Genomic DNA, 14,215 nt, shown 5'->3' on the forward strand with positions numbered 1-14,215 from the left:
TCTCTGTATTCCTCAGGTCCATCTCTGAGTGCCGATTCGGTGGTCCAGGGAAGAGTCGGGGGTTTTGCCGAGCTGGGTTGCAGCCTGACAAATCCATCAGAAGGAGGCACCACCCCAAATCTCTTCCCTTTACATGTGGTGGAGTGGGTCCGGCTGGGATACAACGTCCCCATTCTCATTAAATTCGGCGGTTACACGCCACGAGTGCATCCGAAATACAGAGGTGAGTGTCACTGTAAACATAAATCGGTTTTCCATTAATGTAATGGAGAAAGACACCAAAAGCAATTTTGCTTGTCGAGTTTGTAATTTTGCGGGAGACGTTTTTAGAGATGCCGTGAAATGTGTGAGCACTTGCTTCTGAGTTATTGAAAGCTTTTAAAAGGTTTATTGCTACAGTATTCATTGGCTCTCTGTTTTAGAGGCACTTGTTTAGACGATGGGGTCATATCCGCACCACTCGAAAGACCCATGATATTTCCGGTTGTTCTTTCTGTAAAGTTCCTGATTTATTTTAGGCGATTCAGCACAAAACAACTTTCAAGGATTTTAAGGTGCTTCACGCGATCGCAGAGAGGTGCTTCCCGGGGTAATACAACCGTTTACCCTGCTGCTTGTAAAGGAGGGGTCGTGCTCTGGAATTTATTAAATGGGGGAAGGACATTGTGTTGTTAAACGAATATCCCCATATAAATGACCCACCCAAACAAGAGCCCTGTAATTATGTAAAGTGTCTGTGTGTGGTGGAGATGTGGTGCACTTGTAAATGGATGCAGATGGGGAGGTGGGGTGGGCAGACGTAACGGCCCCCGGGGGTCGAGGGGTATTGAGCGGGACCCTGGATTAGAGAACGCCGTTAAACTGCAGCGGGTTGGTAAGGGCCCACTTGTCTGTGCGGGGGATCTAGGGGGGTTGACCTAGTAGGAAGGAACGTTGTTTCTCAGCACAAATACATGAAGAATATATGTCACCCTGGACCACAAAACCAGTCAATTTTTTATTTATTTATACATAATCTGATAGCTGAATAAATACGCTTTCCATTTATGTATGGCTTGGTAGAATATCTTAATGAAACATGATCTTTACTTAATATCCTAATGATTTTTGGCATCATTTTGACCCATACAATGTATTGTTGGCTACTGCTAAAAAGATACCCGTGCGAATTATAACTGGTTCCTAAAGGATTATTAGGAACACCATACTAATACTATATTTGACCCCCTTTCGCCTTCAGAACTGCCTTAATTCTACATGGCATTTCTTTCAACAAAGTGCTGAAAGCATTCTTTCGAAATGTTGGCCCATATTGATAGGATAGCATCTTGCAGTTGATGGAGATTTGTGGGATGCACATCCAGGGCACGAAGCTCCCGTTCCACCACATCCCAAAGATGCTCTATTGGGTTGAGATCTGGTGACTGTGGGGGCCATTTTAGTACAGTGAACTCATTGTCATGTTCAGGAAACCAATTTGTGGCATGGTGCATTATCCTTCTGGAAGTAGCCATCAGAGGATGGGTACATGGTGGTCATAAAGGGATGGACATGGTCAGAAACAATGCTCAGGTAGGCCATGGCATTTAAAAGATGCCCAATTGACACTAAGGGGCCTAAAGTGTAAATTTTTAAATTTCCTTTTGTCTGTGTGCAACTGTCTCGACCTCTCCATTATCAGCCTGTAGTACCCAAGTTTGTTGAGTTTCGCCATGCATGTTATACACCTTCAAGTATGCATGAACATAAAAATGTATCCACTTTAATTTAAATTTTTGTAATGTTCAAATAAACCAAAAAATTTTACATTGTATAAAATGTTTAATTAGAAATATGAACATCTATGCTTTTTTATTATCTCACATGGCATGACGGGCTGAATAAGCTATAAGTCCATACATACCTTTTTCATCTCCATGCGTGACGTAACTCTGTCGGATGCACCCACTGCTAGCCTTAGCAGCTTAGCACAAAGACTGGAAGTAAATGGCTCCAGCTAGCATACTGCTTCCAATAAGTGACAAAAACACACCAACAATTTCCAATTTATATGTTGTGATTTGTATAGTCACAGCATGTACAAATAACAAGGTCATATGAGACACAGTCATCTTTTAAACGTATACATACTGGGAAATATATTCTTAGAAGACGAAGCACTGCTACTTGGGCGGAGTGATTTGCTTGCAGCACCTGAGAAGTAAATAGTTCCCAGTATGGTCTAAAGATGACTGTTTCATATGACCTTGTTATTTGTACACGCTGTGACTATAAAAATCACAATATTTAAATAGTAAAATGTTGGTGTGTTTTTGTCACTGAAACCCCATTCACACAGACCTCTGGTCCCAGAAAATACCCGTAAAATTGCCAGACAAGCGTCTGTGTGGACCTAGTAAGATACGCGGGTGACCCTCTGTGTGCACAGAAAGCCGCAAGAATGCCGTAATGGGCGTGTCGAAGTGAGGACACGCGCGTCATCATCACAACACAAGTTATGGTTCAGCTCCTTACAACGAGAGATAACATGCATATAAACATTCACCACGAGAAATGGTGCAAACTAGATTGAAGCAGTTATCAGGAAATTATAAATGAGACGCATAAACAATGACGCACGTGCCGTAGTGAGGACGCGCGTGTCATGGCAACATGAAGTTGGTTCAACACTTTAAAATGAGGGATTTACAACATTCACGACGAGAAAAGTCAGCAAACTGGACTGAAGCAGATATCAGGTAAGTTAGCTCGTTACTTACTGTGGTGAAACGGAGATCATTCAGCAGCATAAAAGAATATCGCGTCACTTGCTCATTTGAGCTATAATACTGGAAAATACACGCTCGTCATCCTAACAAGATATATCGTTCAGCTCCTCAAAATGCGGGTTTTAAATGCATATAAACAATCACGATGAGAAATGTCTGAAAACTGTATTAAAGCAGAGATCAGGGAGGTCGTCAAATATCCACTCAGAAGATGAGATCATTCACCAGCATAGAACTGTGCATTCACGCGCTCCTTTATAGTCTTATCATAAACAAAAATGCACGCGAGTTGTTTCTGGAGAGAGAAATAATAAAAAATATGCAAACTTCAGACGCTGCGTAGAAGAGAGGGCGGGACTTTCAACAGGTCACGTGTCTTTCCGGGACCGGGTAATCATGTCAGTGTGAATTAATAAAATATCAAACTGTCCCGGAAAATTCCAGGATGCCTTACCCGTGTACCTTACGGCATATCTGTGTGAAAAGGGCTTTATTGGGAGCAGTATGCTAGCTGGAGCCATTTACTTCCAGTCTTTCTTTGTGCTAAACTGCTAAGGCTAGCAGTGGGTGCATCCGACAGAGTTACGTCACGCATGGAGATGAAAAGGTATGTATGGACTTATAGCTTATTCACCATATCCCCCATAGTTAAAGTCCCAAAAAGTCGGTGTGTTCCTTTAAAATTTCATAAAATGAACAGTAGCAAATTATAACAAATTATTTCATGGACTCCCTAAGTATTGTGGACCACCAGGGTTTTCCGGATCCTTTGAGAACCTTTTGCTTTAAAGCTTCTTTGTGGAACTAAAATGGTTCATCTATGGCTAAAAATCTGCAGAACCCATCTGCAAAAATGGTTCTTTATTTCTACCTTATTTTTATGGGTGTATAATCTAATAACGTTTGTACCATAGTACCTCTACTCTTCTTTTTGTGAGGACCTCATTGGTTCACTTGAATGAGTTTTGATAGAAGATCAAATAAAAATTTCCATGTTGTCCCAGTGGGTCTGTTGTGATTGTCAGGAGGTGTGGTTGTTTCACAGATGAGACCCTCGCTGTCCTGACCCGACGCTCTTTTGTCTATCAGCACACCAGAGGAAACCAATCAATTAACATTAGTTCTGGGATGTTTGGATAATGAATCATGTGAGGAAGAAAAAATGAAAATATGGAATTTATTCCTGGCTAAAAGGCAAAAACAGTCTGAAGGAAAACAGCATTTAGAAAAGTAGAAGAGATTAAAGAAAGACAATGAGGGGAACAAAGGACACGTTAGTCAGAGCATGTCAGCAATTTCATGTATTTCCATCTTTTAAAATGAAAGACTGAAGCATGTCACATTCCTAGATCACATTACCAACCTTACATAAGACAGTGTGAACTGAACCTCTTCGGTTGAGTCTCACGAAATGCAGATTAAGAAGGTGTCCAGCATCAGAATTTTTAAAAAACCCTTGAAGCTATTTTTTGCACATATAAGATTAAGGTCTGAACTTACTATAACCATTATGTTTAGAGGATTTAAAACATATTTCCTATACAATTTTTTGATTATTATTATTATATTATGCCACGGGTCTGTTGAATGCTGTATTCTGATTGGCTGAGAAATGTTCCGTGGGTATGCATTAATTTCTGATAACCGCACCCCTAACTTGTCAAATGTCTTAAAAATGGGCACCAGAGCAATGTTTGTGGTAACCGTGGTATAAGAGGAATAATTGACTCCGGTCCTTTGAATTATTTGAAAATAATGCGCTTCGCGTCGTGCCGCATTGCACATTGGATGTGCATTATTTTCTTATAATTCAATGGCCCGTCATCAATTATTCCTTACAAAAAGTATAATTACCGCAACATGATATTACATTAAATATATGCATTTACTAACTCATGTTTCGGTAATGAGAACTAAAAAGTTGTCTAGGTAGTATGACAAACAAAATTTCAACTTTTATCTGGAGAGAAAAAATATGAACTGCTTACCTGGTAGCCATCTTGAGTGTCACAGTCAATTATGTCCCTTCCAACAATTTTTTTGTTGAAAATGTTAGTTCCTTGAGGGCTTAAACAATGATTGAAAATTGTTTCGGAGGATGAGAAAATTGGTGTTGGACACATATATTCCTTATTATTGTCTCTACATTTATCAATGATCACCAAATACCACATGTTTCTTTACTGTGAATGTTTATAATATAACATGCACTCAAGCTTTTTATTTTTTAGATTTTTTAAATTATAAATATTTCCATGTCAAAGAACCCAAATCCCGTCATGGACACATTGCGGTAATGAAAATTTTCCCATTAAATGTGGAAAAAACAACAAAATTGGTTTGTATGATGTCATTTGAAATCATGTGCAAAATAGTACACGAGATGTTTATAACTGTATGCTTCTTATTTTGATACTCTTCTTTGCATTTACTTTTTAATCAAAATGTTTCAGTCTAATTTCGCGAGAATCACCCCTTCGCATCTTTAAATACGATCCTGCTATGAGACCAAACATGTTTTTATGACCATGTACAGATGATTATTTCATAATGACATGTGTAATAATAATAAAGATTTTATTATCAGTGTTGTGTTCATGGCACAAATTTCTGTTTGGATTTCTTTATTGTGTTTTTATGACACAGAAACCTTTGGCACTTCAGCCATCTCATCTGTTTAATCTGTAAATGTCCAATATGTTTTTATTTGTAAATGTCAGCTTAAATTGGATTTTCAACCTCTTTTACTTCCATAATGTGACTCATTTCTGAGTAAAACAGCATATTCAATGAGAAAAACATGCAGAAATGAGCATGAAATCAAGTTTGTTGTGTTTTTGGAGGTCTTGCTATTATGGTCAAGTTCATTCTGCAATGCATTTCTGTATCGTGTCGTCTTTCTCAAAGCTATCATTATTTGCTTTATTACCATAACTGTTGCTATGCATCACTATTACGGTTACTATATGTGCATTGAATTAGTGCATTTTGATCTCATGTGCAGTATTGCGTATTGGATCAAATGAACCAGTGTCGGTTTGGTGGTTGTAGCCCTCATGACATCAGCTCGGTTCAGTCAGATGTCAAATCTGAGTTTCCACTTCTACCGCAGCCCACATGATAAGATATCTGCTCAGTTTCAGATTAGCATGAGAGCTGATTGCATTCTTGTGTGGTTAAAGTCGCTCCATGAGGTTTGTGGCTCATGTTGCTTTTAACAGAACCATATGAACATTAGTCAATGCTTTCAAGACTTGGAGGTCGTGCAACACAAACTCGTTCATAAAATACCTAAGTAACTCGTGCGTGTCCGCCTAATGGGCATTTACGTAGAATTGGGGGTTGTCCCTGAGTATAATTATTAAACGTAAAGTTTACTGCTTGAGGTTATAGATTTGTTGAAGGCTAAATCTGAACAGTAGTGCTGTTTGCTAAGATGTGCAATGTGCATGCATGCTATAGGTTATATGCTTTACCATCACCAGTCAAATCCTGATAGAAACCATCAACCTGCATTATTTTCTTTTAAAGTTATGTCACATTCAAGATGCTGCTTTGTTCATGTTGACATTTGCCTTTATGAGCAGGTGGATGTAGATCAGTAGAGCGTTTGTGTTTGGGTCTCGTATGCTCGGTCTGGCCTGTCAGGATTAGTTAGTTTTGGAAAAGATGATCAAATGTTTCCTTATGGGAAATTAGAGAAAGACCCCAAGAGGGTCAATAGGTCTGATAAAGACACAAGACACAAGACGGCCGTCTTTAGCTCTCACAATGTCTGCTCTTTTGTTTAGAGCCGCTCAGACTTTTTAAAGCCTCTGGGAGGAAAATTTTATCTCATGAGATGCTGTTGCATGCTGTCTGTGCACAGAATGATGTATATGTATTACTTTACTTTATTATCCTTGGTTTGAAAAAAAAATTATTTGGATGTTTACAAAAGATGTATGAACTTCTTTGTTGGCATGCAACTGAATAGCAAACCAGTTTATGCAAGGTTGGAATTTGCACAGAAGTGAAATTTTCCTATTTCACGTTTCTCATTTTTCTTGACTAATGTACAGTTTTCTTCTCATTTCTTCTGGGTAACCACAGTGAATAGCAACACTTTCCATTCTTAACTTGACCAAAAACCACCAAATGGTTAGACCCTCGTGTCCTGATCCCCTTCCCCCTGTCTCTTTCATCGCTCGACCTATTCAAAAGAGAAGTCACTTTACCTTTGTGTGACCTCTTGGCTTTGGTTTTCTTCTGGTTTTGGTTTCGCATTTCTTAAATTCCACACCTGACGTCTAGGAAACTTCACGTGTTTAATCGGCCAATAAGGAAACGATGAGAGAAAATAGCAGGGCGAGTTTGTGTGTTGAATGTGAAACCTGTCTTTCTGCCCGGACTGAGCAGGTACGGTCGTCTATAGCACGGAAAAAAGAGCAAGGAAACGAAACGCATCGTATTTCAAGAGCTTTAGGTGAATAAGGACTGTCCTAAACAAAGACAAGAGTTTAATCTAGGGCATCAAGGAACCAGATCAGAACATTTTTGTGCCAAGCTATTGGGATGTCCCAGCCTGATCTCAAGACAATTTATACATATTTTACAAGTTGGCTATGAATCGTATGAATTCATATGAAGTAAATTGAGCAAAAACGTATGATTCTCATGAAAAACAACAACAAAACCCAACCCCAACGTCACAGGGGTCGAGGCAAATACTTACAAAAAAAACTTACAAATGTAGAATTAATACGAATTAGCCAACTTGTAAAATATGTACGAATTCTTGTGAGATAGCGTTGGATGTCCATATATAGCTTTGCTCCTCAACAAGAAGGTTAAACACCTATAAGTACAGACAGACAAATGATAGACTTGAACTGACAGGTGGTTTAGAGGGGGGTTAAGATTTTGACAGCCCAAAAGCCTATAGGGCGTCTAAACCAGATGTGTACAGAGGCAACCAGACGGTTTTCATTATAATCAATAGCAGTCCCTATACCTTTTACGCAGATATTTCGGTCAACCTCATGTTAATCTTGAGTACCTATAGAGTACTATTGCATCCTTTATAATCCCCGGAAAGTCTTTAGTTTTATCAGATTTATAGAAGACAGATACAGTTGTATCGTTTCTTTCCGAAAACAGTCGAGCGTTCCTGGAGGCATGCTGTGGACGGAGCAAGGTATTTTCCCCTGGATTCACTATATCAGGGGTGCCCAAACTTTTTCCTACCAAGGGCCAAAAATCAAACCTGATTGAGAGCCATGGGCTAAAAATAAATGTTGCTGTTTTATATTAAAATTAAAGTTGCCCTCATTTATTATTTTCTAATATTTAAAAAATAAATAAGGAAACATCACTCTTTTTATGCATAACTAATGCATTTTTACTTTCAAACATAACTGTTGTAAAAAAGAAATCATTTTGCCAATGTACAAATGTACAAAATTGTTATATACAAATAAACAATAAATGTTACATTTTATAAAATGTTAATTAGAAATATCTGCGTTAATGACGTTTATCTTTTTTTCTTGTCTCATGTGGCGTGACAGGCCAAATTTAAGGTAATTTTGGTCCAACTTTGGCCCTAGTTTGGGCACCTCTGCACTATATGGTTGTGTTGTTTACATTATATGCACATAAGTGCAGATTGGCAAAAAAGCACAGACATTTAATGCATAACCAGGACCATAAGTTGGGACCGCTCCATCTTTTAGTTTTAAAAGATGCAAATCCAGCATCATACTGGGCCTCTTTTTTAAACTTTCATGACCGAAATGCCGGGAACAATCAAACGTACTGTTAAAAAAAATTGTTGATTCAAGTGTTCGTGCTGCCTTAAAATTTTAAGTTAATTCAACAAAAAAATATTACCAAACATTTTTTTCTTTAGTTAACTAATATTTTTAAGTTAAATTAACTTAAAATTTGAAGGTAGTACAAACACTTATTCTACGTACACACACCAAACGTGGGCCATCGCGTTACTCACTCTAGATTACCCACGGGATTTAACTTCGTGTGATACGAATTTTTTGCTCAAATTGAATATTTTCAACTTTGGCGAAGACACGTTTGAGGCGAATAGCTTGTGTTTTCGCGTCATTCGCATTGCCCCACGCGATGATGCGTCTGATCACATCTTTGCATTGACTTTGTATGTAATCTACTCGCGCAAAACCTTGAAATTGCATCTGGTGTGAACCTACACTTAGCCTGCGTCCAAGCTGCCGCCTTCCATACTAGTAAGTGAAAAAAATTATTCGTTCAATTTACTAATTTTTTTTAAAGTAAGTGGTTACAACCAATTTATTTAAGCCACATTTAAACAAAAGTTTTTTATTATATTTTACTTTACAAATCTTTTTTGTTTAAATGTAGCTTAAATAAATTGATTGCAACCACTTACCTTAAAAAAATCGAGTAAATTGAATGAAAAAAAAATTTCAGTGTAGTATCAGAATTCCTAGTAATATTTCAAAAACAGTATGCGAAAAGTACATGGATAACCTACTACTTCCGGCAAGATTCCAAAGTGTTAATTCGATGGACTTCTTGTAATGATGACGTTATGTCACGTGATGCATCAGCAAGGCAGATGTAGTGCGTCCGAATTCATTTATACTATCCATAGTTGTACTATATAGTACCTACTGTTTAAACGGTCGATGACTTTGGTACCTACTGTCACAGTATGCAATTTCGGACGCAGCCTCACTTTTTTAAGTTGAACCTGGAAAAATAAAACTGCAATGCTAGGATCTTTGGAAAGCTGAACCAAAATATATTTCCCTCACAACCAAAACACACTTTTGTTGGTGGTGAATTTGTTGATTTCATGATCTTAAAAACTAATTTTGGCTCAAATCCAGCATTTCATTTAGAGACCTTTAAACTACAGGCTAGGGCTGAAACGATTCATCGAGTTACTCGATTTACTCGATTCAAAAAATTCCTCGAGGCAAAAATTCTGCCTCGAAGCCTCGTTAAATTCCTATGACGCGCACTACACGCGCCGAGATCTGATTCACACGGACCGTTGTTCAATGTTCAGGAAGCACATCATAGCGCGTGGTTCATTTTGAATTTAGTTGGCGCGATGGCGGAGCGAATATGTCCATAAACGGCAGAGAGAGACTGTCTAAAGTTTGGGATCATTACATTCAGCATCTGGACTGAAAACATCCACTGTTGTTTCACCAAGCGTCGATGAAACAAGGTAACGTAGCTTCCGCTGATTTTAATCCCATACTGTATTTGTAGCGATGTCGTTATGCGGTTTGACTAGATATGATGTTTAGCTTTGATGTTTCTAAGTAGTAAACGTATTCACGTTCAATTGCAGGACAGTATAGATTAAAAAAGAACCCCCGCCTTCACACACACGCATGCACTACAGGTGTGTGTACCAAAAAACGGCACCACAGTGCAATCATATATGGGCAACTTGTAATCGGACATATTTTGTTCAATAATAATAATCTCTGTTTTATTGGAGTTTAGCATAAGGAAGTTATTCTCTCTCACGCGAGTCAGACCGATCGCGCAATGCATCACATATGCTTAAACTTATGTAACGTTAGCCACGCAACAATAATTTCAGCATGCATTCACTGTATACAGCGGGAGGTGATGTTGTGATTTTTCGAACGGATTCTTAGCCTAAAATGCACCGCAATGCAAGTGATGCAAACCAAATGCAGCGTTCTATTGAAAAGTAATGTATGTATTTCTGCAGTACCAAAATGCAATGAAGCAACTGAACGTCTGACTGGGGTGTCACTCTTCCTCACGCACAGAACGCGTGCACACGCACAAACACAAGTGCACGTGCGCGCATACACACAGGTTGTTACCATAGCAAATAGGCTCACCCCAGAAATGATATATTATATGTTAAAAGCCTAATGGTAAATGCTGCAGGTGTAGAAATGTACATAAACCAGATATTTACTTTGATGTCAGGGCTAGATTACAGCATGAAACCTGTTGTGCATATTAATAAATTAAAGTGTTTAATTGTTGGCACTGGCACTTATAAACACTAAATGGGTAAAAAATTGAAATAAATAGGCTTATTTCTTGGAGCCAAATACCTCTGTTTTTTTTAGAAATAAAAGCCAAATGCTTGAACATTTTACAGCCAAGTCATTTTCGTTATGCATTATTTGTTTTGGTTGTTTAAAAACACACAAAAAAAAATATCCGATTACTCGATTAATCGATCGATTCAGTGCTAGATTAATCGATTACAAAAAGAATCGATAGCTGCAGCCCTACTACAGGCAACTATTTACCGCATGGGAATTCAGACATAGCGAAGCTTAGGATTACTCGGTTGAATAAGTGTCATATATCACTAACTGACCTCTAGGGCCGTTTAAAGGCTTTTCCAATAAGCCATGTTGGCCATTTAGCAATTTCTGGTTGAAATTGGTGGCAGTAAACTTGCCTCTATTGATCCCTGTCTTAAGGCCATTCCAGAGGCTAAAATCACGTGTGTGTCTGTTTCTGAATCCTACTACACGGGGCACGACAGGGACGGCGTTAACTGTAATCTATCCCACGACAAAGACCTATTCATAGAGGCTTCAGGCGATTATAGTGGGGGTGAGTTTGTTGTCGAAAGGGGGGAGTTTAGGCCAAAGGGGTTTAGCGCAGGGAGCCGTTCAGCCCCCTCCAGATTTGTATTTAAATCAAAACACATCCCATAATGCAGCAGGGCCGTGTCATCCTTCAACGGGGTGGAACAAAGAAAAACAAGTTCAAGGCCTTTCTCATTATAATCCATTATCATAATCCATCTCTGTCCGTGGGTTGTTTCGAGACATATTTAAGCAGCATTAATAATTGGTGCTGCTAAGAGTTGCAGCTGTAGCGATCACATGTGACCGTAGACAATAGATGGGTTATCTCTGGATGGAGTTGACCGGTCTGAACAAGACAGAAAGAAAAATAAAGGCTGGGTTAAGATAAACTGAATGACCAATGTTTGCTTTACACAGGCGGACAGCGGAAATAACCACCCGCTGTGAGTTCTGATGCCTGGACATTTTTAATACGGTGACCAGATTGGGGACAGTGATAACATCTGGGTGGGTTAGAGTCAGCATTGGCAAGGTACTATAAATATAGCATTATATTGGTGAAATAGATTTTTACAGCGCCTATTAAAATTATCTTACGGGTGTGTCTTTTATATCCAGTAGAGACATACACTGCAAAAAATGACTTTCTTGCAAAGTATTTTTGTCTTGTTTTCAGTAGAAATATCAAAAAATTCTTAAATCGAGATGTTTAAATCGAGTTTTTAGACAAAAAAATATAAACTTAAAACAAGCAAAAAAAAATCTGCCAATGGAATAAGAAAAAAATTCTTGAATTAAATGTTTCTGAAAAAAGTAAACTTATTTCAAGAATATTTTTCTTATTCCATTGGCAGATTTTTTTGCTTGTTTTAAGCACTAATTTAATTAAAAAAAAAATTTTGTCAGTTAATTAAGATGCTTTTTCTTGATGAGCAAAACGACCCAAGAAAATAAGTCTAGTTTTTAGACCAAAAATATCAAATTTAAGTGATTTTGTGAATAAAACAAGCAACAAATCTGCCAATGGGGTAAGCGAATTTTTATTTTATTTTTCTTGAATTTTTCTTGAATTTTTCTTGAATTTTTCTTGAATTTTTCTTAAATTTTTTTGAATTTTTCTTGAATTTTTCTTGAAAATTTTTACTGAAAACAAGACAAAAATACTAGAATTTTTTTTTCTTTAAACATTTTTTGCAATGCACATGTACACTTACACTGCAAAAAATAATTTTCAAGACATTTTTTTTTTGTATTTTTGTCTTGTTTTCAGTAAAAATATCTAAAAATTCTTAAATTAAGATGCTTTTTCTTGATGAGCAAAACGACCAAGAAAGTCTAGTTTTTAGACCAAAAATATCAAATTTAAGTGATTTTGTGAATGAAACAAGAAAAAAAATCTGCCAATGGGGTAAGGAAATTTTTCTTGAATTTGTCTTGAATATTTTTACTGAAAACAAGACAAAAATACTAGGAATTTATTTTCTTCAAACATTTTTTTGCAGTGCATATACACTTACACTGCAAAAAATTATTTTCAAGAAAAAATTTAAGTGATTTTGTGCATAAAACAAGCAAAAAAATCTGCCAGTGGGGTAAGCAAATAAATCTCGAAAAAAAAATCTTAAACACTAAATTCAAGAAAAATGCAAGAAAAATTTGCTTACCCAATTGGCAGATTTTAATCTTAATTTAAGCATCTTAATTTAAGAATTTTTAGATATTTTTACTAAAAACAAGACAAAAATACTAGCAAAATATTTTCTTGAAAATAATTTTTTGCAGTGTACTATTTGAAAGTATTAAAATTTGTTCCTGTGGCTCGAACACCAAGGTGCAATCAACACAAACTTAGTTTACACATTGAATGCATAGTTTTGGATAGGATAAGCTTTTCTTTACATGCATGTGATGTTAAAATGTGGCACACAATACTGCGCATGCATGTACTTTAGGACTTTTAAAGTTGGTCCCAGCATCACATGAAGCAAATCCTCTGGCACCTACATAGAAAGAACCACACCGTTGCTCACGTGAGCTCTGCATAAAGGGCTGCTTAGAAGTCTGGCACATGACCCTTCATTAACAGGGTATACATTAGTGGTGTGTCGTTCATGAATGATTCGTTCATTTTGAACGAATCTTTAATATGACTCGGGACTACCGAGTTGTCTCAGAGAGTGATTCGTTCATTTTGTGTTGACTGCGCATGCGCATTGCGCAACATATGGGCTCTGAATCTGAAACAGAAATGATTAGTTCATCGTTCTCTTGAGTCTCGAGTTCGGGACAGGTTCGAGTCTTTTGTTCTTCCTGTCAGTCCCATAGAGGCTACACTACCAGTACCGGAAAGAGAAATGATTAGTTCACCTTTCGAGTTCGGGTTCGGTCGGGTCCGAGTCTTTCGTTCTTCAATAAGATGGATCTTTTATTTTTCAAATAATGTTTTTGCACATATTTTGTATTTAATTTACTAAATATAAAACAATATAGGATACATTCAGACGCAATCAATAATACGAATCTAATGTTGTATTTAATGTGATATACCAGCGGTCACGTGACATAAGGACTCGGACCCGGCCGAACCCGATCTCAAGACTTAAATGAACTAATCATTTATCTTTCCGGTACTGACAGCATAGCCTCTATGAGGCTGACAGGAAGAACGAAAGACTCGAACTCGTCCCGAACTCGAGAGAATGATGAACTAATCATTTCTCTTTCCGGTCCTGTGCTGTATATCATACGGCACAGCCTGGCCGAACACAGAGAGTCAGTAAGACAGTGACGAGTTGACAACTAACATCTGTAAGTTAGACACGAGAGGAGGCGTACAAATGTGATAAATATGGAGTTCCGTTT

General features: G+C 37.6%; 1 protein-coding gene across 4 annotated transcripts in view; it reads left to right on the plus strand.

Moving 5' to 3' along the window:
* Nucleotides 1–14,215, plus strand: part of igsf9b (immunoglobulin superfamily, member 9b) — a 54,043-nt gene that overhangs the window by 16,225 nt on the left and 23,603 nt on the right. For all 4 annotated transcript variants that reach the window (XM_065248240.1, XM_065248242.1, XM_065248241.1 and 1 more), the window contains exon 3: nt 17–223. In XM_065248240.1, the coding sequence (XP_065104312.1) occupies nt 17–223 (207 nt within the window). The remainder of the gene's footprint in view (nt 1–16; nt 224–14,215) is intronic.

The sequence above is a fragment of the Paramisgurnus dabryanus genome, chromosome 11 (assembly GCF_030506205.2).
Source record: "Paramisgurnus dabryanus chromosome 11, PD_genome_1.1, whole genome shotgun sequence".
NCBI lineage: Eukaryota > Metazoa > Chordata > Actinopteri > Cypriniformes > Cobitidae > Paramisgurnus > Paramisgurnus dabryanus.